At 36.0% G+C, this 23,727-nt stretch overlaps 5 protein-coding genes across 9 annotated transcripts; 2 read left to right on the top strand and 3 right to left on the bottom strand.

Annotated features, from left to right (window-relative positions):
* Positions 1-680: 680 nt before the first annotated feature.
* Positions 681-4,241, top strand: LOC149691986 (serine hydroxymethyltransferase, mitochondrial-like). Its single transcript, XM_089867649.1, has 11 exons — positions 681-1,029; positions 1,092-1,244; positions 1,315-1,394; positions 1,598-1,798; positions 1,872-1,953; positions 2,019-2,141; positions 2,215-2,354; positions 2,430-2,692; positions 2,772-2,927; positions 3,023-3,130; positions 3,197-4,241. Exons 1-11 carry the CDS (start codon positions 952-954, stop codon positions 3,325-3,327), a joined length of 1,515 nt encoding a protein of 504 aa, XP_089723775.1. The 5' UTR covers positions 681-951; the 3' UTR covers positions 3,328-4,241.
* Positions 1,843-5,505, bottom strand: LOC149691985 (solute carrier family 35 member B1-like). Its single transcript, XM_089867668.1, has 7 exons — positions 5,235-5,505; positions 5,024-5,118; positions 4,812-4,942; positions 4,324-4,518; positions 4,007-4,240; positions 3,776-3,929; positions 1,843-3,690 (listed from the first exon to the last, which is right to left on the bottom strand). The coding sequence occupies exons 1-7, from the start codon at positions 5,387-5,389 to the stop codon at positions 3,638-3,640; spliced, it is 1,017 nt and encodes a 338-aa protein (XP_089723794.1). The 5' UTR covers positions 5,390-5,505; the 3' UTR covers positions 1,843-3,637.
* A 493-nt stretch (positions 5,506-5,998) lies between these two features.
* On the top strand, positions 5,999-8,974 carry LOC149691984 (sarcoplasmic calcium-binding protein, alpha-B and -A chains-like). Of its 2 annotated transcripts, none has more exons than XM_089867674.1 (7): positions 5,999-6,678; positions 7,291-7,373; positions 7,438-7,490; positions 7,588-7,701; positions 7,782-7,914; positions 8,434-8,531; positions 8,604-8,974. In XM_089867674.1, the coding sequence occupies exons 2-7, from the start codon at positions 7,325-7,327 to the stop codon at positions 8,769-8,771; spliced, it is 615 nt and encodes a 204-aa protein (XP_089723800.1). In that variant the 5' UTR covers positions 5,999-6,678; positions 7,291-7,324; the 3' UTR covers positions 8,772-8,974. The 2 variants fall into 2 exon arrangements, with proteins under 2 accessions (XP_089723800.1, XP_089723799.1); XM_089867673.1 differs by having other exon boundaries at positions 6,000-6,678; positions 7,311-7,373.
* Positions 8,975-9,624: 650 nt separating this feature from the next.
* On the bottom strand, positions 9,625-17,874 carry LOC149691983 (uncharacterized). Of its 2 annotated transcripts, none has more exons than XM_089867617.1 (9): positions 17,758-17,874; positions 15,812-16,812; positions 15,080-15,748; positions 13,556-14,968; positions 12,982-13,470; positions 12,762-12,911; positions 12,506-12,689; positions 12,273-12,427; positions 9,625-12,200 (listed from the first exon to the last, which is right to left on the bottom strand). In XM_089867617.1, the coding sequence occupies exons 2-9, from the start codon at positions 16,481-16,483 to the stop codon at positions 9,996-9,998; spliced, it is 5,937 nt and encodes a 1,978-aa protein (XP_089723743.1). In that variant the 5' UTR covers positions 16,484-16,812; positions 17,758-17,874; the 3' UTR covers positions 9,625-9,995. The 2 variants fall into 2 exon arrangements, with proteins under 2 accessions (XP_089723743.1, XP_089723744.1); XM_089867618.1 differs by having other exon boundaries at positions 15,080-15,736.
* A 228-nt stretch (positions 17,875-18,102) lies between these two features.
* LOC149691982 (alkylglycerol monooxygenase-like) lies at positions 18,103-23,252 on the bottom strand. 3 transcript variants are annotated; one of them, XM_089867653.1, is made up of 11 exons: positions 23,078-23,252; positions 20,353-20,485; positions 20,003-20,130; positions 19,770-19,921; positions 19,597-19,700; positions 19,428-19,523; positions 19,288-19,354; positions 18,946-19,226; positions 18,746-18,862; positions 18,588-18,670; positions 18,103-18,483 (listed from the first exon to the last, which is right to left on the bottom strand). In XM_089867653.1, exons 2-11 carry the CDS (start codon positions 20,461-20,463, stop codon positions 18,279-18,281), a joined length of 1,344 nt encoding a protein of 447 aa, XP_089723779.1. In that variant the 5' UTR covers positions 20,464-20,485; positions 23,078-23,252; the 3' UTR covers positions 18,103-18,278. The 3 variants fall into 3 exon arrangements, with proteins under 3 accessions (XP_089723779.1, XP_089723780.1, XP_089723781.1); XM_089867654.1 differs by lacking the exon at positions 23,078-23,252 and adding an exon at positions 21,298-21,667; XM_089867655.1 differs by lacking the exon at positions 23,078-23,252 and adding an exon at positions 21,229-21,247.
* Positions 23,253-23,727: the final 475 nt, after the last annotated feature.

Here is a 23,727-nt window from a genome sequence, read left to right as displayed (position 1 = left end):
CAACTATCAATGGAGTTAACGAATTAAAGCTTTAATTAAACTGAAAATGGGATATAATTCCCCCTCCTTTTTTTTACAGTACAAAATTACCATGACAATTAAATAAATATTGATTAATAAAACTTTACTTTGTTAATAACTTAAATAAGTTTATTTATATTAGTTGTCTCTTGTCAGCACGCACAAAGCTAGGTTACATAGAGACCCTGCTTTGCGCGTGCTGACAATCGATGCTGTAACAGAGTATATACAGAATAAGCTCTCGTTCGAGATAGCGTAAGTTTTTAAGATACGTTCCATAAGTTTGTCGCTGGTTATTGAGATTTGAGAGCTTGTCCATGAAGTGACGTAGGTAAAACGTCATAGATTCTCTTAAAGCGACGCTGCTAGTAAGGCGCTGTAAAGGCTTATTACATACTAAATAAGATGATGGACTGCAAACATCTCTATGACTGCAAAGCCCTGCGTAGTAAATAGAGTGCTGTCAGAAGCGCCGGTGTGACGTCACCCATGCTGTTTTCCCATAAAGAAAAAACGGTAACTGTCATGGCCGCCCATTGCTAAAGGCAGACTCGTGACGTTTAACCTTGGATCTGACGTCACAACTGATAGCACTCTATTCTCTTGTTGTTCTCGAACTAAGTCTCTATCATTACGAAGTATAGGGAGAGGGCGTTTGTCAGGGAGGGAAAGAACATCCAACGTCATTTTATACCTCTTCTGAGGGAGCGTTTGTAGGCGCGATACTGAAATTCCCCCGCTAGGGCGATGGAATCGAGGTAAGAGATATAAGCCTATGACGTGCCAAGAATGGGTTTGCCCTCTCCCTATAGGAAGTGTCATACTTATGGAACGTATCTTATAAACTTATGGAGATAGGGAAGACTGATTACGTTACGTATCAACGGGGCTAATTAGGCAGCAGCTCACTACCGTATTGAAGTGTTGAAAATGGCGTGTAAAGCTCTTTGGTCAAGAAATTTAATTAATCGAATCCCTCAATGTGCCAATAAATTTTTTAACATTAGAGTAAGTTTTTTAATTATTAATTAAGAATTAACTGACTTATCTTAATTAATCCGCTATTAAAGTCTGAATCAGCTGGTAGCCGTTCCTCATTAAACCGCGTGGCATCCCTATGGACTGGGAGAGAAAATCTTTCCGATGATGACCCTGAAATTTATAATTTAATTAAGGAAGAAAAGAGACGTCAGGTTGAAGGGTTGGAATTGATAGCTTCAGAGGTAATCTTCAATTACTGGCTTAATATTATAATAATGAATAAATTCATATTATAATGAATTGCATACTTAGAACTTTGCAAGTAAAGCTTGTTTACAAGCTTTGGGTTCTTGTCTAAATAATAAATATTCGGAAGGATATCCAGGCCAAAGGTTTGCCGAACTACTTAATATTAATTTTAGATTTGAATAGGACAAGTATAAAGTGTAAACTGACTCCCCAAAATTTTATGTCATGTTAATTAAGTGGGGTTTGATAATTTAATTAGGTCAGGTTAAGTTTAATTCCCTTTTTTGGGGTGTTGGTTTGCTATCATTATGTCTATTTTTTTGGCTAATAAAAATAAGTACTTTAGGTACTATGGTGGAACGGAAGTAGTTGATAAAATTGAAACGTTATGCCAAAAGCGTGCCTTAGAAGCATTTGATCTTGATCCAGAAAAATGGGGGGTTAATGTTCAACCCCTTTCAGGATCTCCCGCTAATTTTGCCGCTTACACTGCCTTATTAAATCCTCATGATCGTCTAATGGGTTTAGATCTTCCTGATGGGGGCCAGTAAGTAATTAATAAACCTCCCCAAATTAATTTCAGTCTATAAATTGTGTAAACTAATTTTATTTATTTAAAGTTTAACTCATGGCTTCATGAATGATCAAAAACGAATTTCAGCAACTTCAGTTTACTTTGAGTCTATCGGGTATAAATTAAATGTTAGTTAAACTAATCTACATTCGTTTTACAATAATTTAATAATTAATATTATTAATTACTTAAGCCTGAAACTGGGTTAATTGATTATGATTTACTCGAAAAAATGGCGACATTAATTAGACCTAAATTAATAATTGCTGGAACTAGCGCTTATTCCCGATTATTAGAATATAATAGATTTAGAAAGGTAAAACACATTAAAAACATCGATATTTAAAGAGAGTTCAGTAAAATTTAATAGATAGATCTTTCCTTCCTAGATTTGTGACGATGTAAATGCAATTTTGTTAGCAGATATGGCACATATCAGTGGTTTAGTCGCTGCTAAAGTCATTCCATCCCCTTTTGATTATTCTGACATTGTCACAACTACCACCCATAAAACTCTAAGAGGAGGGAGGTATAATAATATCTCGCGTGATACCATTAAAATTAAATATAAAAAATATTTAATCATTCAACTTTGAACCTTCAGAGCTGGTTTGATATTTTTCCGAAGAGGAGTAAAAGGAACTGATAAAAAAGGAAATGAAATTAAATATAACTTTGAGGACAAAATAAACTTTGCCGTTTTTCCAAGTTTACAAGGTGGTCCGCATAATCACGCAATCGCTTCCGTAGCTGTTGCCCTAAAACAAGCAAAGTCGGAGGAATTCAAAGAATACCAAACTCAAGTTCTCAAAAATGCAAAAGCAATGGCTGAAAAATTAACTCAATTGGGTTACAAATTAGTTTCTGGTGAATTAGTTATTCTAATCTTAATCTTAACATTAACAAAGTTTAATTAATATTATTAATTGTTTAAAAAACACCCCAGGAGGTACAGATAACCATCTATTACTTTTGGACTTGCGTCCTAGAGGTCTGGATGGTGCTAGATTGGAAAGTGTTATGAATCAGTGCAATATTACCGCTAATAAAAACACATGTCCAGGAGATAAATCCGCACTAATACCTGGAGGAATTAGATTAGGTTTAAATAAATAAATTTTTGTAGATTTTGCCCTTTCCCCTTCCCCTTCCAGCAATCATATTTTTTTATTTTACGGTTCTCTTAAATTCTTTCAGGCGCACCGGCTTTAACTTCACGAGGTTTTAAAGAAGAGGATTTTAAAAAAGTGGTTATGTTCATAGATGAAGCTGTTAAAATTGCCATTAATGCTAAAAGTCGCGGTGGTAAACATAGTTTTTTTTATTGGGTGGTCAGTTTGGACTTGGTCACTTATCTTTTTTTTTTTTAAGGGAAAACGTTAAAAGAATTCAAAGCCTTCATTAACAATGATTCGGATGTTCAAACTAGGATGTTGGCATTGAAATCAGATGTACAGAAATTCGCGTCCAAATATCCAATGCCTGGATTTGATGACCAATAAGCCTAACTGTAACTAATTTTAATTTTTCTTGATTTAACTGGGGGGAAAATTTTGATATAAAATATATATTAAGGTCTTATAATTATTCTATATATACTTAAATAAAAGTTTTTTATACAAATTTGTTGAATTTTAAATAAATATATATATTGTCATTGAAAACATTGTGTGTACTTTTTTGTTGTTGTTATTAATATAACATTTTTGCTTAAATTCGTATATTTTTGTGTCGATATTCTTTTCTTTTCATTTATACTTGTGTGATTTTTTTTTAATATTAAATTAGATCTAAGTACAAAATCAGTTCAGTTCAGTTCTTTTTGCTTGGATTTCCTTTACCATAAATTGAATCTAGTATCAAACCTAAAGAAAGATTAAACAAATTACAAGTTTTAAAAATCCGTCCATAACTTTACGAAACTCTCTTCTAGTTTCGTTAACAATTTACCAGAGAAAACAATAAAGGTTCCAATCCATTGCCTGCTACTTAACGAGTTCCCAAAAATAATAACCGAACCTAAGACAGTGAAAAACTTTCTAGTGGTAGTTACAATGGAACATGGTAATGGTCCAAATTCAGACACCATTAAAAATATGAACATCTAGAAGTAGAAGTACATGATTAAATTTGAATTCTTTTCACCAAGAACTTAAGTAATGTTTTGAATTTGAATTTTACCTGTCCTAATGCACTTAGAAGAGAGAACGCTACTAGGTTTGAAATAACATAAGGGTATTTATGAACAAAGTCCATGAAACTCCATAATTCTCCGGTAATAAATAAAGCCGGTCCCAGAATTAAAACGGACCATAAATTAATATTATACATCATATGACCAGATTTTGTTTTGTGCTCGGATTTCATTCTTTCCTGAATTCCACCGGTAAAACCGTCTAATGTTAATGAAATTAGCTGTTAAATTAAAATTATATTAATATCAATATCAATATCATAAACGTCAATTATCAATTTTATAAGTTACAATTTAATTATACCAATAAAAGATTGCCTTTTCCAATATACGATGAATCTGACTTTGTATCAGAACCTTTCTTGTCTTTTAACATAAACAGAACAATTCCAACAACGATCATTGTTACAAATAGGTATTTTCTAAGAGAATATCTCTTTTTGCCTATTAAAAATCCTAAGATCATCATTGGTATTGGTTTGCATGATTTGCCAACTACCTACGCGTGTTAATTAATAAATTTAGGTCTCTATATTTTAGTTTCTAATATCTAATTAGCCTTACTCCTGATCAGCGCCATCTACCCATTGCGGTGACTTTGAGAACTACTGTAATCGGAAAGCCAATCAAATGTCGCTAAAATCTGGTGACGTCACTGACTGGCACTCTGAGTCTTACCAAAAATGACGTCACCAGATTTTAGCGACATCTGATTGGCTTGCCGCTTATAGTAGTTCTCAAAGTCACCGCTATGGGTAGATGGCGCTGATCAGGAATAAGGCTAATTTCTACCTGAGTTGGATAATTTATGTGAACTAATGCCATATTACTAGCCACCATAGCACCTAAGTAAGAAACAGCGCATGATGCGTAATATTTGGTGCTTGTAGTATCTTTACCCTGTTTCATGAAAGTCATCAACACTACAATGATTTTTATTTTAATGTATTAGATATTTCATTAAAAATTAATGAAGGAAAACTATAATGTAACTATAGACTTACTGAACTTGGCAAAAATAACACTAACAAAACATAGTAAAAACACGAGTGTCAAAGTGAATGTGAAAACGCCATCTTCTCCGTACTTGGTACGTGTACTAATGACAAATAGTAACTTCGGTTGGTTAGAAAGTAAATGAAACTATTTGTTCTAAGGCTAATTAATTAATAAGTAATTAAATAATACAGAATACTGGAAACTAATTTGGCTTACATGCTTTCTTGCAATATGCCAACATAGAAATAGCAGACAAAAATAGCCAAGGCATAAAACACTAGTCTTTTTGTGCTACTCATTTTCTCCTTTTCCTCGATTAAAATAGCTTCGCAAATAAGTTTATCTTTTTCTAAAACTTCCGATCCATTCATTAAAATTTTTCAATTAAAAACATTAAAATAACCTTTAATTGCACGACAAGGTACAAAAACCCGTCCACGACTTCTTTTTTCGAACTTTACCACACAGTGACGCGAATGACAATGTTGACGTGTACATTTACAACACGTGCCGGGAAGCCGGGTTGTATAGCAACCTTTCCCGCCTTACCGCGAGGAATGAAAGCCCGCCAAAATCAAATCGCTCAATTACAAGCGCGAGTCGTTTCTTTTAAACCAAATTGTTTTCCATTTAAATACATTGATAATTAGGATTACTTACATTTTTTCTTGCAATAAACTCATTCCAATGTACAAGGAAATAATGAAAACTGCGTATAAATAAAATCTAAGTTTCTTATAATTGAAAGGAATTCCCTGCTGAATGACGCCTGCAACGGGACCATCATTGGCCACGTCCAAGTACAAAACTTTATCTTCCATGATTTCATCGCGTTCAATTTGTTTCCGCGTCTATTAACCAAGAAATATTCATTAAATTCTAATTAGTTTAAACAACGCTTCCGTTTAACAAGTGGAGGAGGCATGGGACGAAAATAATTTAGATTATACCGTTGGATTAGACAACACGCGATAGGAGAAAAATGTACGCGTAGAAACCCTCGATAAAATATAGGTTAACTGTCTCACCCGTCACCCGTTCAATTTTCCGATAAAATAACTATATAAATATAGGCCTACGAGGTACAGCCTTCCCGCGCATTAAAGTTTTATAAAGCATTGTATAACAAAAGATATAGAGGAACAATTTCAACCTCGCGTTTTCTGCGAACAATATTCCTTTCATTTCATTGCCATTACTCAACGGATCCAGATGTTTAAACTCTTTAAAAATAATGTTATGACGCGAAAAATAAACTTAACGAGAATAAACGTGGACACTTATTAGGAAATCTCGTTGCAACGTAATCCAGTTACGTAAAAAAACAAAAAAAAACCTTTGGCCCCTATTATGGATAGAAACGATTTTGTTAAAAAGAAAAAGATGCAAACACAGCATTCAGTGTTGCGGCCTATATAGAAAGAGAGACTTATCACTTATAATATGGTCACGTGACGTTTTAAGAACGATGGAGAGAACCCACGCAAATAAGGGATGAAGAGAGGGAGGATGAAATAAGAAAAATTCAGAGAAGATTCCTGGCAAGGATAAGACGAGCTTCTAAATTTGTTGCTCATAAGCTCTGAAAGAGGGATTGAAAAGAGAGGGATCCTTCATCTTCCATTTCATTCACCACAGGGCAGTTCCACAAAATTAATAGGTTCGTATTTTAACTCTTAATTGCTTAATTAATAAGTCAAAATTGCATCCGACTATTAAAAACGTCTCAAACGTATATAAATAACCAGTTTCCTTCCAAATTAAACTAATTAAAGTAGTTTTAATACGACATTCATAATATTAAACCAACTGCGGCCGCAGCCGTATGTGGAATTTCACTCTATATAAACAAGGAAGTGAACTTTGTGCAAAGCGAAGTCATAAACAGAGACCCTGAACTTTTATTAAAGTTGTTCATTTGTTTTAGCCTAGAATCTATTCTTTTTTATATAAATACGCTCTTTTAAAATTATTATAATTGTACTAGACTAAACTATCCCTAAAAATATAGTTTGTGATAGTTAAATTATTCAAATTTTAAAGAAGAAAAAATATTGCTTTGGTTTTTACCGTTTTACCCAGGCGGTTTCGAATATCCATACACAAATTATACACGGTCTTGAGCCGCGCTTTTAACTGTTTATTTATAGCTACAAAATTTTTCGCTGAAGGTGAAAAGCTGAAAACCGCCTGGTTAAAAAAGCAACTGCCGGAGATTTCTTATCAAAGCAACTCTCCCTTTTAAAAATACCAAAATTTCACAACATTTCAGTGTTTCCGATTTTTTTTAAGGACCCGTCCTCACTATGTCAACCCTGAGGCATAAACATATCTACATATTTCACAAGTTTTGGGGTAATTATAATAAAAAATATATTTCGCGTACTTTTACGTTAATATAACAATACTGTCACCACAGATATGAATGGTGATGGTGTTCTGACGTGGGATGATTTTCAACTATTGGCTGAGGTGCGATCGTGCGACAAACTCTTTGATGACGGCCTCACCCCTGGGTGTTGGTTTTTTCTTTATGTAATTTCCAAAATGGTCTATTGTTTAATTGCAGAAATATACCAAAATTCAACGGCGAGGTAAATTAGACAAGGATGTTTTAGAACGATGGAAGTCCATTTTAGAAAAGTGGTGGAACGAATTAACATCGCACGCGGATTATAATAAAGTACGTAGGGGAAACCGCAATGCCGTTTTTTGTACTTACTGGGGAAATGGACGAATTAAAAACTGTTTTACCCATTTTAGGATTGCGTGGTTGAATTTGACGAATGGCTTAAATTCTTCGATTCACTTGGAAAATCCACAAAAAAGCATAGCGAATTGCCAGACTTCTTGAAACTATATCTTCACCTGTTTTTCCAATGCATGGACGCCAATAGTACGATATTTCCATTTTGATTCACACATATGGTGCAATCATAAGTTTATAATATATGTTCAATAAGTATGACAATACCTATACTTCGTACTTTCTGAGAGCTAGTTCGAGAACGACGCGAGAATCGACTACACGCAATTTTGCAGTTCATCTTCCTATATAGGGAGAGGGCGTTTGTCAGGGAGGGAAAGAACATCCGACGTCATTTTATACCTCTACCTAGGGGAGCGTTTGTAGGCGCGATACTGAAATTCCCCCGTTAGGGGGATGGAATCGAGGTAAGAGATATAAGCCTATGACGTAGCAAGAATGGGTTTGCCCTCTCCCTATATTCTGTTCTAAGCCCTTGACAGCGCCCCACCAGGATCCCTTTACGAGAATCTATGACGTTTCACCTACGTCACTTCATGACAAGCTCCTAGTAACCAATGACAAACTTATGGAACATACCTTATAAACTTACGGTGCAATTATGACCCTACATCTACATAATTTTGTTATTCCGTTATTCCGCAACAGAAGACGGCCTGTTTTGTTTGAAAGATTATAAAAAGTATCTCTCCGCTCACGAAATGGATACAGCGAGAGCGGAAGAATGCTTTAAATTTATGTTAAACGTAAATAATACTTTTTAAATAAGTTAAGCTTTCATTATTTAAATAAATTCCAATCTTTTTCTTAATCCTTAGGAAGATGATATTAAAAACGAAAATGCCATGACATCGGATAGATTTAAAGATTTAGTCTATGATTTTTGGGTCTCCCATAATAATGATTCCCAAGGAAAATACGTTTGCGGAACTTTTGATTCCGAATCTTTAGAAGAACTCGAAAGAAAAGTTGGCAAAAAATCCTAGACAATCTTTTTTTTTATTACGACGTAATATTAATTTAAATGTAATTTGGGTTTTAATTCAAATGGTTTCAAAATAGTTTTATTCCCCATATCAGTTTTAATAATAACTCTTTTCTTTTGGCTAACAAAACAAACGAAGACTTTTACTTATAAAGTTACGGAAACAATCAAATTTATAACTCAACATAAACTTAATTACTCCGAGTGTATTTTTCTTTTGTAAATATTTTACCCTTTTTTTAAAATAATTATTTATGACTTTGTTTGCATCGTCTTTGTATTTTACGGGATACAGTAAGTATTATTAAATTACTATATACCGACATCATGGATAAAGAATGAGCGTGAGGGAATTAGCCTTATTCCTGATCAGCGCCATCTACCCATAGCGGTGACTTTGAGAACTACTGTAAGCGGCAAGCCAATCAGATATCGCTAAAATCTGGTGACGTCATTTTTGGTAAGACCCGAGAGTGCCAGTCAGTGACGTCACCAGATTTTAGCGACATCTGATTGGCTTGCCGCTTACAGTAGTTCTCAAAGTCGCCGCTATGGGTAGGTGGCGCTGATCAGGAATAAGGCTAATTTGTTTTCACGCTATACGACGGTGGCTTATTCGATATATACTATGTCACAGCTTCGGTTGTCAACACACGCAAAGCGAGGTCTCTATGTAACGTAGGTTTGCGCGTGCTGTCAACCGAAGCTGGAACAGAGTATATATCAAAAAAATCTGCCGTCAGAGAGCGTGAAAAACAAATTTCCTCACACGCATCCTTTATCCATGATACGATATACTTTGAATTGTGAAGAATCGAAGTCAATTAACTTCGTTTTAGTGCTAGATGATCCTCGACAGTATAGAAATGTTTTATTTTAGTACTATAAAAGTGCTTTCTTTACATGGTAGGTAATATTGTAACATTTCCGAGAGACGCGCGCTATATATTATAGAATCAGTTTGAACTGGCTTATTACAGTTCTTTCAGATTACTAAGAAAAATTTCCTATACATTTTATTTATTTTACAGTTATAATAATTTGTACAGTTAGCGAATGACGAGACTCGAAAATAATGAAAAGCTATTATAGTAATACAATGAAGTTCTCCATTTACTACGTTGAATGTGTGCCAGAGGTTTTGGCATGAACTAACGTACAATAACTTGAAACGTGGGTGGGGATAATAAATGGCAACAAAACAAAAACAACGTAACTTACACTTTTACAAAAAGGGTCTTCCATTGGCAAAGAGATAACTCTCGTCACCAACAAGATGATCTTGATTTTCGTCGTCTCCCGAAGAAGCTATTCCAGTTACCACGAAACTTCTCTTGGCCAGTTCCGTTTCCGTCAGTAATTGTTGGTGCGCGCTCGTTACCCATTCTAATATTAATTCGGCGGAAGGCACAACGTATTTGTACGTTTTACCCTGATGCCTTAACCACTGTTCTCGAATCAGGTATTCGAACCTGCGTCTAATTCCCGCCGCGACCGGATGCAGCTTGGAGCTACACCCACCCGGTACTATGACTAAGCGTACTCCCGATTCTGAGGTAAACTGTTGAACCGCGGTGGAAGTGTGTGGATAATAGTAGTCCAAGACCAGAAGATTAGGAATGGGCACGTGACACAACCATATGTCTCTCAACCACTTGAGGATGACTTCGCTGTCCATTTGAATATCTTTCTGGTATATAATTAATCGATTGCCGCATTTTTCAGACTCTTCCTTTTCCATGTCGCTTTTAAGAATGATTAACGGTGGTAGAATTCGGCCGTCAGATAAGCAACTCAACATGACGACGCCACTCGCGTGTTTGTCTCCGCAGTCTCTGATACTTGGCCTCAAAGGTCCTGAAAGGTTAATTTTGGGGAAAGAGAGAGGCACTTCGTCCATGCTTCCGATAGCTAAAGGCAAGAACAGGCCTTCGTTTTGTATCTCTTTCATGGACTTGCGAAAATTGGTGACGCACGTTTCCAAGGAAGCCGGAAGCATTTCAGAAACGGAAGGCACTTCCTGGACTAGATGGGGATAACGACGTATGAACCTATGGACCCAACCCGATGACCCCACAAAATTTGGTTTCTTTTGTCGAATAATGTCTATGGCGTTGCTGAGCAAATCTTTTTGAGATAAGGTAACATTCTGATCAAACTGCTTCAGAACAAACTCTAAAGTTTCGGGGTCACCGACAAACTTTTCGCTAATTTTGAAATTTTTGCAGAATTGATAATACCATGTCGCGGGATTTGTTAGTTCTTGGTCATACTTAACGTAAAGCTCATTAGCTTTTCTTTTCAGCATGTCAAATTTAGGTGGTCCACCACTGTCTGAAATGTATTTTTTATACCATTCGTGGATTTCGTTATCAGGATTCACCAAGTCCGGGGTTGGTTCCTCATTATCCGATGGATCTGTAGAATCGTTGTCTTTAGTAACTTTATTGTTATAGTAGCGGTTGCATTCGGCTTTGCCACTTTGGCAAAGCATTTCCAAAACGGATTTCTTCTTTTTCCAATTAGAGAATAAATGACGACTGACTTGAAAGGCCTGGCACGCCTCCAAAATGTTTCGACGTTCGACGTACTTTAGGAACTCTAACTTGAAAGCGGCTGGGTACCTAATTCTGGATCCTCCTTCAATATTGTCTTCGGCTTGAAGTAAATCACATTCGGGAATGTGTCTGATTTTTTCTAGTCTTCCGTCGTACCATTTATAAAACCACTTTGAAGAGTTCAAGTTTTTCTTTCCACCAAATTTTTGTACAATTTGATCAACTTTGTGAAGTACCTTGTGAACGGTCATTACTTGCGAGTTAATATTAACTTCTCGAAACCAGTTTAGAAAGTATCCCACAACCGTTTTGGCCGGTTGAGGTTTTTTAAAGTAGGGGTTGACCGAATTTTCAAATTCTTCGCGTTTATCGTACCATTCAAGGACTAACGCCTCGTCTAGTTCAAATTTCTCCGCGGCTTCTTTCACGTCACTGGCTTGGGCAAAACTAGCCACCATTAACTTAAAATCGGCGGAATAATTTTCAGCCTGATCAGCTTCGTTGGTATCACCGTTACCAGTCGCGGAGGATGTAGGACACGTCATCCGTTTCTTTAAGGATGAAAAGTTCTCGGCTTCTTGGCAAAGCCACACTTGGTTCCTTTCCTCCTCGTAATCGAGAGAGTTTAAATCTTCTTGATTAAAATCCGAGCGACTTTCTTCTTCCCCCGCCACCCACGTCATTGATTTATTATCCAAGTGAGAAGAGGTGGTGGAAATGGCGTCGTTACTTAGTTGAGAATCACTGTCTTCTTGAACAAGATTCCTTCTGGTCAATGTACTTTCCTTCAGCTTATCCGATCGACCTCTTCTCGTGGGTAAGTAGATGATATTTGGGTTCTGAACTTTGGGTACGGGTTTACGACTCGATTTCTTAAAAATGAAAAAAAAAATTACTGTGTACTACAACTCCTCACCCTCCTTTGAGGAAAAGTAATGTCTTACCCGACGTTCGATGGATTTTTCTTCTTCCTCTTTTTCTACGTAATCTTTCATCCAGTTCTTGTACCATTCTTCGTCCGCTGTGAAATCCATGTAATTCAACTGCGAAGAAACACTCTTGGCTTTGGACATGATAATACTTTTTCTAAGAGAGTTCCCTGCAAAAATTTACAGCGAATAATTATTATTTTAGTTCTTAAACACGTGGATAAGAAGTTAAAAGAAGGGTCTTATACCTTTTAGTTTACAGTCCTTGTACCATTCCAACATTTGTTGATTCAAGGCTTGTAGCGCTAAATTATTAGGGGACTGTTCTTCCGTCCTCTTCTGATCCGCCTTCCATTTGAAGACAACAGCGGGACTAACCCTGTACTTGATCGCCGCGTCGTAACAACTACCCGTTTTGACAAACTCCAAGACCTAAAGATATAACGTTATAAACATTTTAACTTTTATCATTCTAAGAGTTACGATTGAAAAAACGTTTCGCACTTCGTTTTTGACACTGCTACAATATGAAAGACCAGGCTTGTTTCGTTTTGTGATTTTGCTGGATACATCCCAGTAAGTGATCATGGAAACGCAGATCTTGAAATGGTTGGCTGCCGCGCAAATACCATTTTTGACAGCGTACTCTAAGACCTGGAAGGGTGAAAAATAGAAAACTTAGTAAGAAATAATACTTAATAATAATGTTTAAGACGCGTCTTACCGAATTCTTAAACTCCGGACTATAATACCGCTTGCTACCTTGCATATATTGTTTTTGGAAGTAGTTATTTGTTTTTCGAGGAGGAAAAGTTCTCTTAGGTTTGACTGGTACCGTCTTCCTCCGTCTTTTTGGTTTTGGTGGTTCTTCATCAATAAGTTCATCGACACTGGCGTCACTCGTGGAAAATTTATATTTAGCAGCTCGAAATAGAGGATAGTTCTCCGCACCAGAATTTAATCTGGCATAGTTTGTACGTGCGGAATTTTGAGTGCTTGAACGTGTAGAGTGAACTTTAGGAGGAACTACGATGCTGTACTTTTCTTCGTCAGACTGCTGTTCTTTTTTTATGGTAACAACTAGTTTTCCACTGGAATGTTCTTCGTCGTCTTTCTCTTCACTTTCCGGGCTCTTGGGCTCAGTTTTTACCTTTGAAAGGTCATGTTTAATATTTACGATTGGTGGTGGAACGGTAGCTGATTTAGAAGATTCCTAAAAAGCATTTAATATTTCAGAAATTATGGGCCTTTCCAGAGGGGAGTATGTCGAAAAGGAATTAAATAACGCGAAAGACTACCTTATCTATTAAGGCATTCGAATTTCTTTGCCGGTTTTGCGAAAGAGTCGCTCTTTTCACCAAACCATTTGGCTTTCTAGATCTCGTACTCTTCTGGTTACTATTAAGCTCTTCCGCAGTATTAGATACCACGGTTTCTTCAGCAGACTTTTCAGGCTCTTTCTTCTGTACGCGAGTTTCGTTTACCGAAAGACGTTGCAGACCAACATTATTCAAGATTCCGCATTCGCTTGTTGACTCGTTTTCAACATCACTAATATTTTCCTTCAGAGTAACTCCGAATCTTTCGCAAAAGTCAAAAGCCCATTCTTCTCCTAGTTTAGGGCTGTTTTTGGACACTCTAGACTTGGAGTTTCCTTTGTCTAATAATTCCTCGAGTGTCATGCCAACTCCATTGAGTCTCAGCTTGTGAATTTCTATGAACAGATCCACTTCCCAATCGGAAACATTTTCAACTCTGCTCAAAGTAAATACGGATTCCTTGTTGGCTATCCAATCTGTCAGGACTGATTGGGGAATTCCAAATTCTTTAGCGGCTTCATCTTTTCCGACACTATCAGCTAATAAAATGGCTCTCTTTTGATAACAAGCGGGGTAGTTATCAAAAACGGGCATCTTTTCAGTATCACCGTGTCCTTGGACCATCTTTGGTCCCGCCGTAACTGAACTACTAACACCCCTAGTTGACATTCGAAGACGAGCTTGGCAAATGTTGTGAACTTCGCTTTGCACGGACCAATGTTTGACTTTACCGAGGTCCAATTTAAAGTTATCAGCCGCGGCTGGCACACCATTTTGGCGAGCAAACTCAACCACTTTTTGTCTCAGAGAATAAGCTGATTTGGCGATATCACTTTGGCGTTCGGACTTTCTTTCAACTACTTTGCGACTTCCGTCTGAAGATTTTGAAATTCTTTTGCTTCGAAGGGAGTAGCTCGAAACTACCGAGTTTGAAATACTGTGAAGTAGAGAATATTCCGTTGGAACATAACCAAAAGTTCGAGGAATTAAAGTCTTCATTCTCGAAGGTCTGCCAGAAACTATTTCAGAAGGTTTATCACTACTAGTTGAAGGTTTATCAAAATCCAACTTCAATAGTTTATTTGATTGTCTCGTCAGGCGCGTTTGAGTCGGCTCTTCTTTTTTGTTGCAAGAGGAGTTACTGTTTATCGGTGAACTGTTTCTCTTCCTGGAATTTGGAGAACTCGTTCTCGAGCTAGGAGAACTGGTACTTCCATTTGGAGAAGAATTCTGGTCCATTTTCTTGGAGCTGTTTCGAGTTTTCATGATTGATTGAGATGAAGAGTTACAAAAATTTTCAGTATCAGGTTTTGATCCTTGAGATTTTTGTTGCGAGCGTGTGGTGATAAGGCCCATGCTTAAGGGAGTTAACATCTCATCCGAACATGGCCTCTGAAAAGAATAATAAAATTAATTAAAACCCGTAACATCTCGCTTTGGTTATTGAGTTGAATAAGTTGTCAAGACATTGTTAATGGATTTAAATGAAGTTTATTTCTATACCTGGTTTTTTACAACGTCATCAGAGGCTTGAATAATTCCATGGACATTGGCTGATGAATTTTCAAGGGATAGTGCGGATGAAAGTGATAATGCGATACAATGAGTGTCCTTTTTCTTAACTTGTACTTTAGAAGCTTCTTTACGGTATCGTCCAGACCAACACCACCTCTTCACTTCGTCTTCAGTTACTTCAAAGGTTACCGACGCTGCTTTGGCACCATTTTCGTGAGCGTAAGCTACGACGGAAATTCGAAAAGTGTCCGAATTTTTTACTTCTTCACTGTTTTTGTTCTCTTTCCGGGACAGATTACTATCGTTAGAAATGTCTTTAGAAGAATTGTCTTTCAGAGAGTTATTGTTGACTTCAGTTGGCTTTTCTTCTTTCACGGAAGAGAGAGTAAGGCTTTTACTACAGTCATCAACTAGTAATTTCTTTTCTTTTACGGTGGATAACTGTTCAAACAAAATGGGGCTCAAAGTTTCGTTGGTAGAGTCGTTTTCACAAGGTGACTGAGTAAACTTCTCTAAGACGGGCATATCACATTCTCCATCCCAAACTGCTTGTTTCTCTTCTTTAAATAGAGTTCCATCTTGATTCTTCGCGAAAACTTCCAAATTAATAACACCTGGATATTCTAATGGAAGCTCTTCCAAGTCCTGTAATACAAACTAACCATAATTTAGCGAATCTAATTCTTACTAAGTAACAGGACGAAATTCTAATATTCTCACCTCAATGTACTCCAAAGGGTCCCTCTCAAAACCAATTTCAAAAGCCTGACACCATTTGAGAGCCCATTCTTTAGTTAAGCCTTTCTCGCAATCATCATCAACCATATGAAAAGACTTCAAGCCATTGCCTCGACTACACAAGTCCTTAACAAGCACAGTGTTTCCTTCAAAAAGATCCTCCGACACTGAAACGAACAGATCTCTTTCCCAATCTTTCAAGCCTTCCAAACAATACTTCTTTACCGACGCAGAGTTAAGGCTTTGCCACTCTTCTAAAACTGATTTAGTTATCCGAAATAACTCTATGGCCAAGATTTCACCCTTCAATTTAGCAAAATGAACAGCTCCCACTTTGAAAGCGGTTGACCTGTTAGATTTCTTAACGTCGTCGTCGTCAACTGCTGTTGAGATTAAAGAGACAGATTCTTCATTTTGGCTTTCGTTTTTGATCAGAGACTCTTTATTCGTTTCTGCACTGTCTTCCTCTTGCATTACACTAACAGAGAATTGAAATGTCCCAGATTCCTTTACCCCTTCTACTCCTAGTTCAGAGCTTGGCCCTAAATTGTCATGGCCAAGACTAGTTTTCACTTCTGGTGACAAATTTAAGTCGTGATCCAGAAGTTGAACAGGATCATCATCAACGGATGGACTCGCTTTGGTTTTTTGCATAAAAATGACAGGATCGGTAGAGCAAGATTCTGCTAGGGGTAAGTTTCTATTCCGCTCTATCGTGTTAAGAATGGCGGAATTGTCTTTGGATTCCCTAGGGCATATCTTCCTTATAATAGTAATCTGAGGGATAAATTCCTCTTCATCCTGGCTACTTGCGCTCGAAAAATCACTCTCTTCTTCTATATAGATGATCCTCGTAATTCTTTTTCTTCTCCCAGGCTTCTCATTTAAGTTAGCTTGTTGAGAACTGGTACTAGGAAAGCTCAACTCCGCTTCCTCCTTGATGTTAATGGTTTTTTCTCCACAAAGGGCTTCCTCCGAATGATCTGATACACATTCAACAACCATGTCAAATAATCCAAGTTCAGCTTTGTTATCAATAATCTTTGCATCGTTTTTTTCCATAACCAAACTTGTTTTTTACAAGAGAAAACCAATAATAAACAGAATCTCAAACCATTCTATAGGCCTATACCTGTGGGGGCGAAAGAAAATTAAAAGAGCATGCTAAAACTAAATAAGACCCCTAAGATCTTTTCAAACACAAGCCAGTACCGATTCTAAGAAACGAGTGTTAAGTGCAAGATTCCAAAAGAAAAAGAAAAGGCCGTGGTCCTCGAAATATGGTTGGAAAGTTTACAGGAATGCAATGGCAATAAGGTGGTGAAAGAAACTTATACAGATTTGCAGAGTGTATAAGAAATTAAAAGTAGAGTTTTTTGAATTGTTAATTTGTTCGCACTATCCAAAATAACGTATATCTCCCCAGAAATACTTGGTATTCTCTAAAATGGAATTGAATTTCTAAGGAAAGTATTAAAAATCTGAATATTATAGGATAATTAGCCCTCGACTATAGTATAGCTTGGGGTATGGGCTTATAAGCTACTTTTATAGTAATTCGAGATAAGTTATTAAAATTCCTTTAGACGCGTATATTTTGGTGTTTTTTCGTAGAAAGTTACTCCCCAAACACGAAAATATATATTTTATACGCGAAGAAATTTTCCCGAGACAATAATTTACAAAAAACCGGAGCCTCTCGGGCTATAAGGCTGACGAAATGGCATTGCATTGAGGAATAGCGCCATAGAAATTCTCCGGACACCCCATCGGGTTTAAACCAAAACTCGGCGCGTCGCGTACAATGATTAACGTTAAAACAAATACGTAGTTATAAGAATAATTCCGGTCTATTATTACGTATCAAGCTTAAATTAGTTTAAATAATTATTATTCGCGAAAATAATAAAAAAAGTCTTTTTACTTACGCCGCCAGACCCTCTACGTAAACGCCATTTTTTAATTCCTATTTGTTGTCGTCGCGTCGGTATGAAACGAGCTCTTCTATTGGACGCGAGGTTTCCCGCTCCCTAGCGGCTGGATACCATTCCCCATAGGCTTTGAATTAGGTTTTCCATACTTCCGCTAGGGCTTTCACCCACTTTTTAAAGCGCAGAGTGTTTTCTAAAAATATTACTTTTTCCTATAGTAGTCGGCCAATCGCGAGCCGAAAGGAGGTCCAACAAAAAGAAAAGTCAAAGAGGACCAATGATATTACCATCAAGAAAAGCGGGAAAAATATGAAAATTTAAAAGTAAACTTCACACGTGTGATAAAATTAAAACAATGCGCTGGAAGTTTATTTTCTTATAATAATTATTAGAAATCTTCTAAAACCCCATACATTATTAAAAATATACTGATGGTATGCGGTTAATCTCACTCCTTAATTTTTATTATTTTGAAGCTTTTGATCAGGTATTAAGGTATTATTGAATCACTTTTAAGCCTATTCGCTCTTTTTGGTATGGATTTTTAGAGTTACAGCTTTAGACAATTTAAAAACCCAAAATAGGGCTGAAACAATGTAGCACCATCTGATCGATACATGAAGAACGCTGGTTGACTCGTTGTTCACTCCCCAGTAACAGAGTAAACCGTCCATCACAAGAAATAAGGCACAACGAAAAATCTCTTGAGCGTACGCGTGCTCTCTGTTTCAAAATAAGCCAAGTATGATTCAACTTTTTACGTAGACGATGACGCATTGCCATTAGAAAGAAATATAGGCCTATATTGTTTAAAATAAATCTCTTACTTTTTATCTAAAATTGCTCCAAGACACGTGAAGGAAAACATTATGTATAAGATGCCACTTATTATTGTCAAATGAGAAAATTCCTATCAAGAGGTATTATAAACTTACAATATGTAAAACCACTCATTTAGCGTTAATCGTGGTAGAGATAATTTTACCATGTGCTTGGTGGCAATTTCTAAATACCCCCATACCACTATAATAAAGTGTAACATGATGTAAAGATTAGCCCATAATGGTATTTTTGGGTCATACACTTCTTCCGGATAATGAACCTATATGGTCATCAACAAAACCAATCCACTTGAACTGACGCAGAGTTTAGTTAATTATAATTAATAACTTCGATTATACTAACATCGGGAATGTCTTCAAGTTCTCCTAAACGTGGCTTTCCGGGACTCCAACCTGGTCCCTTGAATAAGACCCATATTTTATTGGCAAATCCTTTGGTGGAGAAGAAAGTTTTAAAAATATGAACGTAATGGCACATCTGAGTCGTCCATGGGTCGAACGTATTGATGGGATGCGTTAAACCGTACACCACTTTCTCGTCCTCGGGAATGAAGGTTCCAAACATGCGGTCCCAAATTATAAGTACCCCGGCATAGTTTTTATCAATGCAATAACGATTGCGTCCTGAGAAAATTATGACACCATATTAATCTAAAAGCGTCTAAAATTAATCATCATCACGTACCGTGATGAACACGGTGATGACTCGGAGTATTTAGAATGTACTCCAAAGGTCCCAGTTTGTCTACGACCTAAGAATACTACCAAGGTTGAAACGAACAGAAGGACTCGCAAACCAAACGAACGAAAGACAGAACGAATTACCTCAGTGTGAATCCAAAACTGGTAGAGCAAATTAAACTGGTTATGAACTAGGAATGTCGAAGGTGGTACGAATAGGGCCAAAGGAAGATAAAACATCTGTCAGACGGAAAAATCTTTAAATATCTTTCAAATTTCAATATGAATGATATACGGCACCCGCCAAACTTACCCACGTAACGTATCCTTGGACAACGGACTGCCTCAAAGCTGTAGAGAGGTTGTAGTCCTCCGAACTATGGTGAACTTGATGGGCAGCCCACAGTACATTGACTTCTGCCTCAAGAAATTCAAAACAATTTAACCAACGTCGCTATAACTATACCGTCACATTGACGTACGTACCGTGACTGGCTCGATGAAGCCAGTAATAACCTAAATCGGCTCCAAAGAAAGCGATAATCCAAGTCCAATGGGAATCCCATGGTAAAGCGAACATTCTCCAGTTATCGTAAATGTAAACATAAGCGACAATTTGAAAAGAACTGACAACGAACCTTCGAAAAAGGTTTTGTAAAATACAGTTTAGAACATTGTAGTGTAGTGTTCTGATTGAATCGGAAGTTTAATCAAATTACTTGGATAACTCCATGAGTACTCCTTGTGATATGGACCCGAAACCATCATTTAAGCGTAAATGACTTCGTCCACGATATAAACTCACCAATAATTCCAATAGTGATAGAGTTAAAAACAAAGGCACTACCTGCGTGGATAAAACGTTTCAATTCTATAATAATCTTGTAGTAAAATTAAAACGTTCAAAAAGAAAATCGTTTTTTATTAACATTTGTTTATTTAAAAGATAATTAGAGTATAATTAGGTAGTGTTTGAGGTAGTATAATAATATTCAAGATCAATAAGAAAATTACAAATTTTGGGCGTCTGACAACTATTCGATAACCTGCCGATAAAATTAAAACTTACCTGAGTTGTGTAATGAGGAATTTCATTCATATCTTCGTACATATGATCTTTGGGATTAACCACGTAAAAGAGGTATCCCAAACGCTTCAATCCTTCTTTTACCACTTCCATAGTTACTCGCTTCTAATATTTTCTGAACAGAATAAATGAATCGAAAGATGTTCGCGTCATTTATTGGATAAGTTTCAACTATTCGGAATAATCAAAGAGTCTCCGTTTTACGCAATCTATATCTCTATCTATATCTATATTAGTCGAAGGTCTGAGTGACATATAACTGATTATCAATGCCAAGCCCAAACCACTTTATCTAGGGATCCGAACTTTTACGGGGAAGTTAGTTGAAAAACAAAATTATTACAATTAATATCCATCCTTTTAAATTTAAAATTTATATTATTGTACCTGTTAACCGTTGTTCCCATCTAAAGCACCTGCTGGCTTTGTGAACAATGCCTTCTTGCAATAAATGATTAAAACTACTTGTATATTTAAATTTAAATTATTTTAAGAGAAATATGTGATTTCATGATTTATAATAATTGAATACGGGGAAAATTAAAATTAAATTATACTGATAAATTTATCGTCTATAAAATTAATATCAAAATAATCTTGAGATTTTCTTTTTATAATTAACATTAGTATCTTTAACGTGTCTAATTATAAACCTTAATTAATTTGGAGAAAATATTACTACGCAAACTATAGTATTTTTAATAACTTCCACGAAGTGTTTGGGACTAAACGTTTATGAGAATAGCAGTGTCGCCTAGGTATATTACCTTGAGGTTTTATTTTAGACTAAGACCATTAAACAAAGAGTTTTAAAACGTACGACTGGTTTGAAGTGTTTAATATCAAAAAATTGTCTACCCCTGCCTCTCGTTAATGACCTCCAGCAGTAAGATCTACCTTCATAACCGAATAAAGATAAAAATTTACACAGCTTTCGAGCCAGATAAACGCGATAATGACTTATGATCGTGAAGTAGAATTTTCTTTTTATTTTGACGTAAGCACGGTATATTTAAATAACAATAATATAGCGTGTTTCTGATAAGGCTGGCATAAATTAAGGGGGATGTTCTTTGGGAAAGTTCTATAAAATTTTGCAGTCCGGGCCACACTGTTTTAGGGGTGACCCCTTAATTAAATTAGCAATCATTGTCTTTCAGTTTCTTTAATAAATTTAAGGGATCATCAGTAAAATACTTTAGACAATCTTAACTCGAAAACAGTGGCCCGGACGGCAAAATGGAGATAGAAGTTACATTTACGACTCAAAATCGTAAAAAGAACATCCCCCTTGATTTTTAGCAGACTTATCAAAAACACACTGTAGCCTATATTTGCAAGCTTTCCATTCTCTCAAAAGCTTTTATTGTGAAATTGTAATACTAGTTTAAAGATAAATTCGCTACTGCACAGATCCAAAGGGGATTTCGTTCCAGGAGTGCAACCAATCGATTTTAGATAAATGATAACTGATATTAGAGGCACTTAACCAACCTGCTATCTCACTATCAAAAACGCGTGATGCTTGATAAAAAGGGAACAAGTTCAGAAGGAAAAGGGTATTCGATTTTTTTTTACTTTGTTTATGAAAAAAAAAATGTTACTTCTATTCTTTAGAATAGAGGTGGCAATGATGAAAATTATATGGTTATCACAATGGCTTTTCGGAGTACTTATTCACGCATCAATGTTAAGATTTTTGTAAGGAAACAAAGTATAACCTTTGTCAAAAAAAGGAGGAAAATCTAAAATCGATCTTTTGTATTGTAGAGGTTGATGCCAACCGTTTTCGTAGGTACGCAATAACTATATCAAATATCACGTATCCACGGCAAATACAGGGTGTTTCTGATAAGTATGGCTTAAATTAAGGGGGATGTTCTTTGGGTGCACGATTTTGAGTCGAAATATAACTTCCATGAGATTTTGCAGTCCAGGCCACTGTTTTCGAGTTATTATTTGAGTGTTTTATGGATGACCCCTTACATTAAATTAGAAATCAACGTCAGTCAGTGTCTTAATTAAATTTAAGCGGTCATCCCTAAAACACTCAAATCATAACTCGAAAACAGCGTCCCGGACGGCAAAATGAAGATAGAAATTACATTTACGACTCAAAATCGCTTAAAGAACATCCCCCTTAATTTATGTTATGTTATCAGAAACACCCTGTATATTGAGTCAATCAAACCCCCGTTCTTCCCCCAAAGTTGCATAGTTTAAACACTTTTTTTAAATTATTTTTGTTTAGTAAAATGTAAAACCTACAGAATTGGAACATGCAAGAGTAATTACGTATTACTCTACACTCTCGCTGCTCTTAATTGCAATTACTAAACCCTTTTCTTTTTTATCTAGAAGAGCGTAATTTAAACGAGGCGTATAGCGTTTTTCTTTACGCTTCTAAATGATATTTTTGTTTACAACGACAATAAATAATAACAATGTTTATCATTCTAAATTCTAGAATGATCTTAAGCGTTTTCATTAAAGTTCAGCTACTGCTATTGCTATTATAAGCAAATATTTCGCAACGTGATAAAGCACAAAAGAAAAATAGAACCGTAAAATCAAAACCCTTACATTGATATATATATAATATGTAGATCTATGAAATAATATTGAAAACCTTTTTTGACATCTGCTTCGAGAGTCAATTCTAGTTTCGCTTGGGATAAGGTTTGAGGGAGATTCTGAATAAACTTACTGTTAATATTAAAATTATTATACGCTCGCTCTTCTTCTGGTAGAACTAGGACGTTTAGTCTAGTTGTTATATTTATTTTTCCGAAATCACATCCTCTGACCTTCGCGTTAAATTCCGAACCTTGTTATACTCGCGGCGGCTCCTCGGTCATTCACTAGCAAATAAACCAAAACCGGGATCTGGAAAACAAGCGCGTATTTTTCGAGCGAAATTGGCTTACGTAATGAGATTAACGTTTAACTTCTTTACCGGCGTCTCGCGACGGATTTACGGACTTTTATATTTAAATTTGTTTTAATGTAATTAAACAGAACATATACTTATTAAATGTTAGGATAAATACTGAAAGATAAAACTCGATTTAAACAAATTTAAAACAGAATATTATGGAACATAAACATAAATTATACAGTTAGTGTTAGATAGCGTTATTAGCGTATACTATTTGAAAGTTTAAAAAGAGAGAAAGAGAGAGTCATTAAAACGTCTAATATTTAATTAATTTATTAGTTGTAGTTAGGACGAGGGGCTAATCACTCAGCGTAATCGGTGTGCACACTGTACCTTTTACGGTAATGATTAATTTAATCCTTGATAGGTTTAAACAATAAAAAGTAAATAGAATGTAAAGTGAATCTATAAATCTATCG

Source organism: Phalangium opilio, unplaced genomic scaffold (genome assembly GCF_054372755.1).
Source record: "Phalangium opilio isolate 3A_F unplaced genomic scaffold, DU_Popi_V2 ptg000024l_1, whole genome shotgun sequence".
NCBI lineage: Eukaryota > Metazoa > Arthropoda > Arachnida > Opiliones > Phalangiidae > Phalangium > Phalangium opilio.
This window is presented reverse-complemented; position numbering and strand designations above follow the sequence as displayed.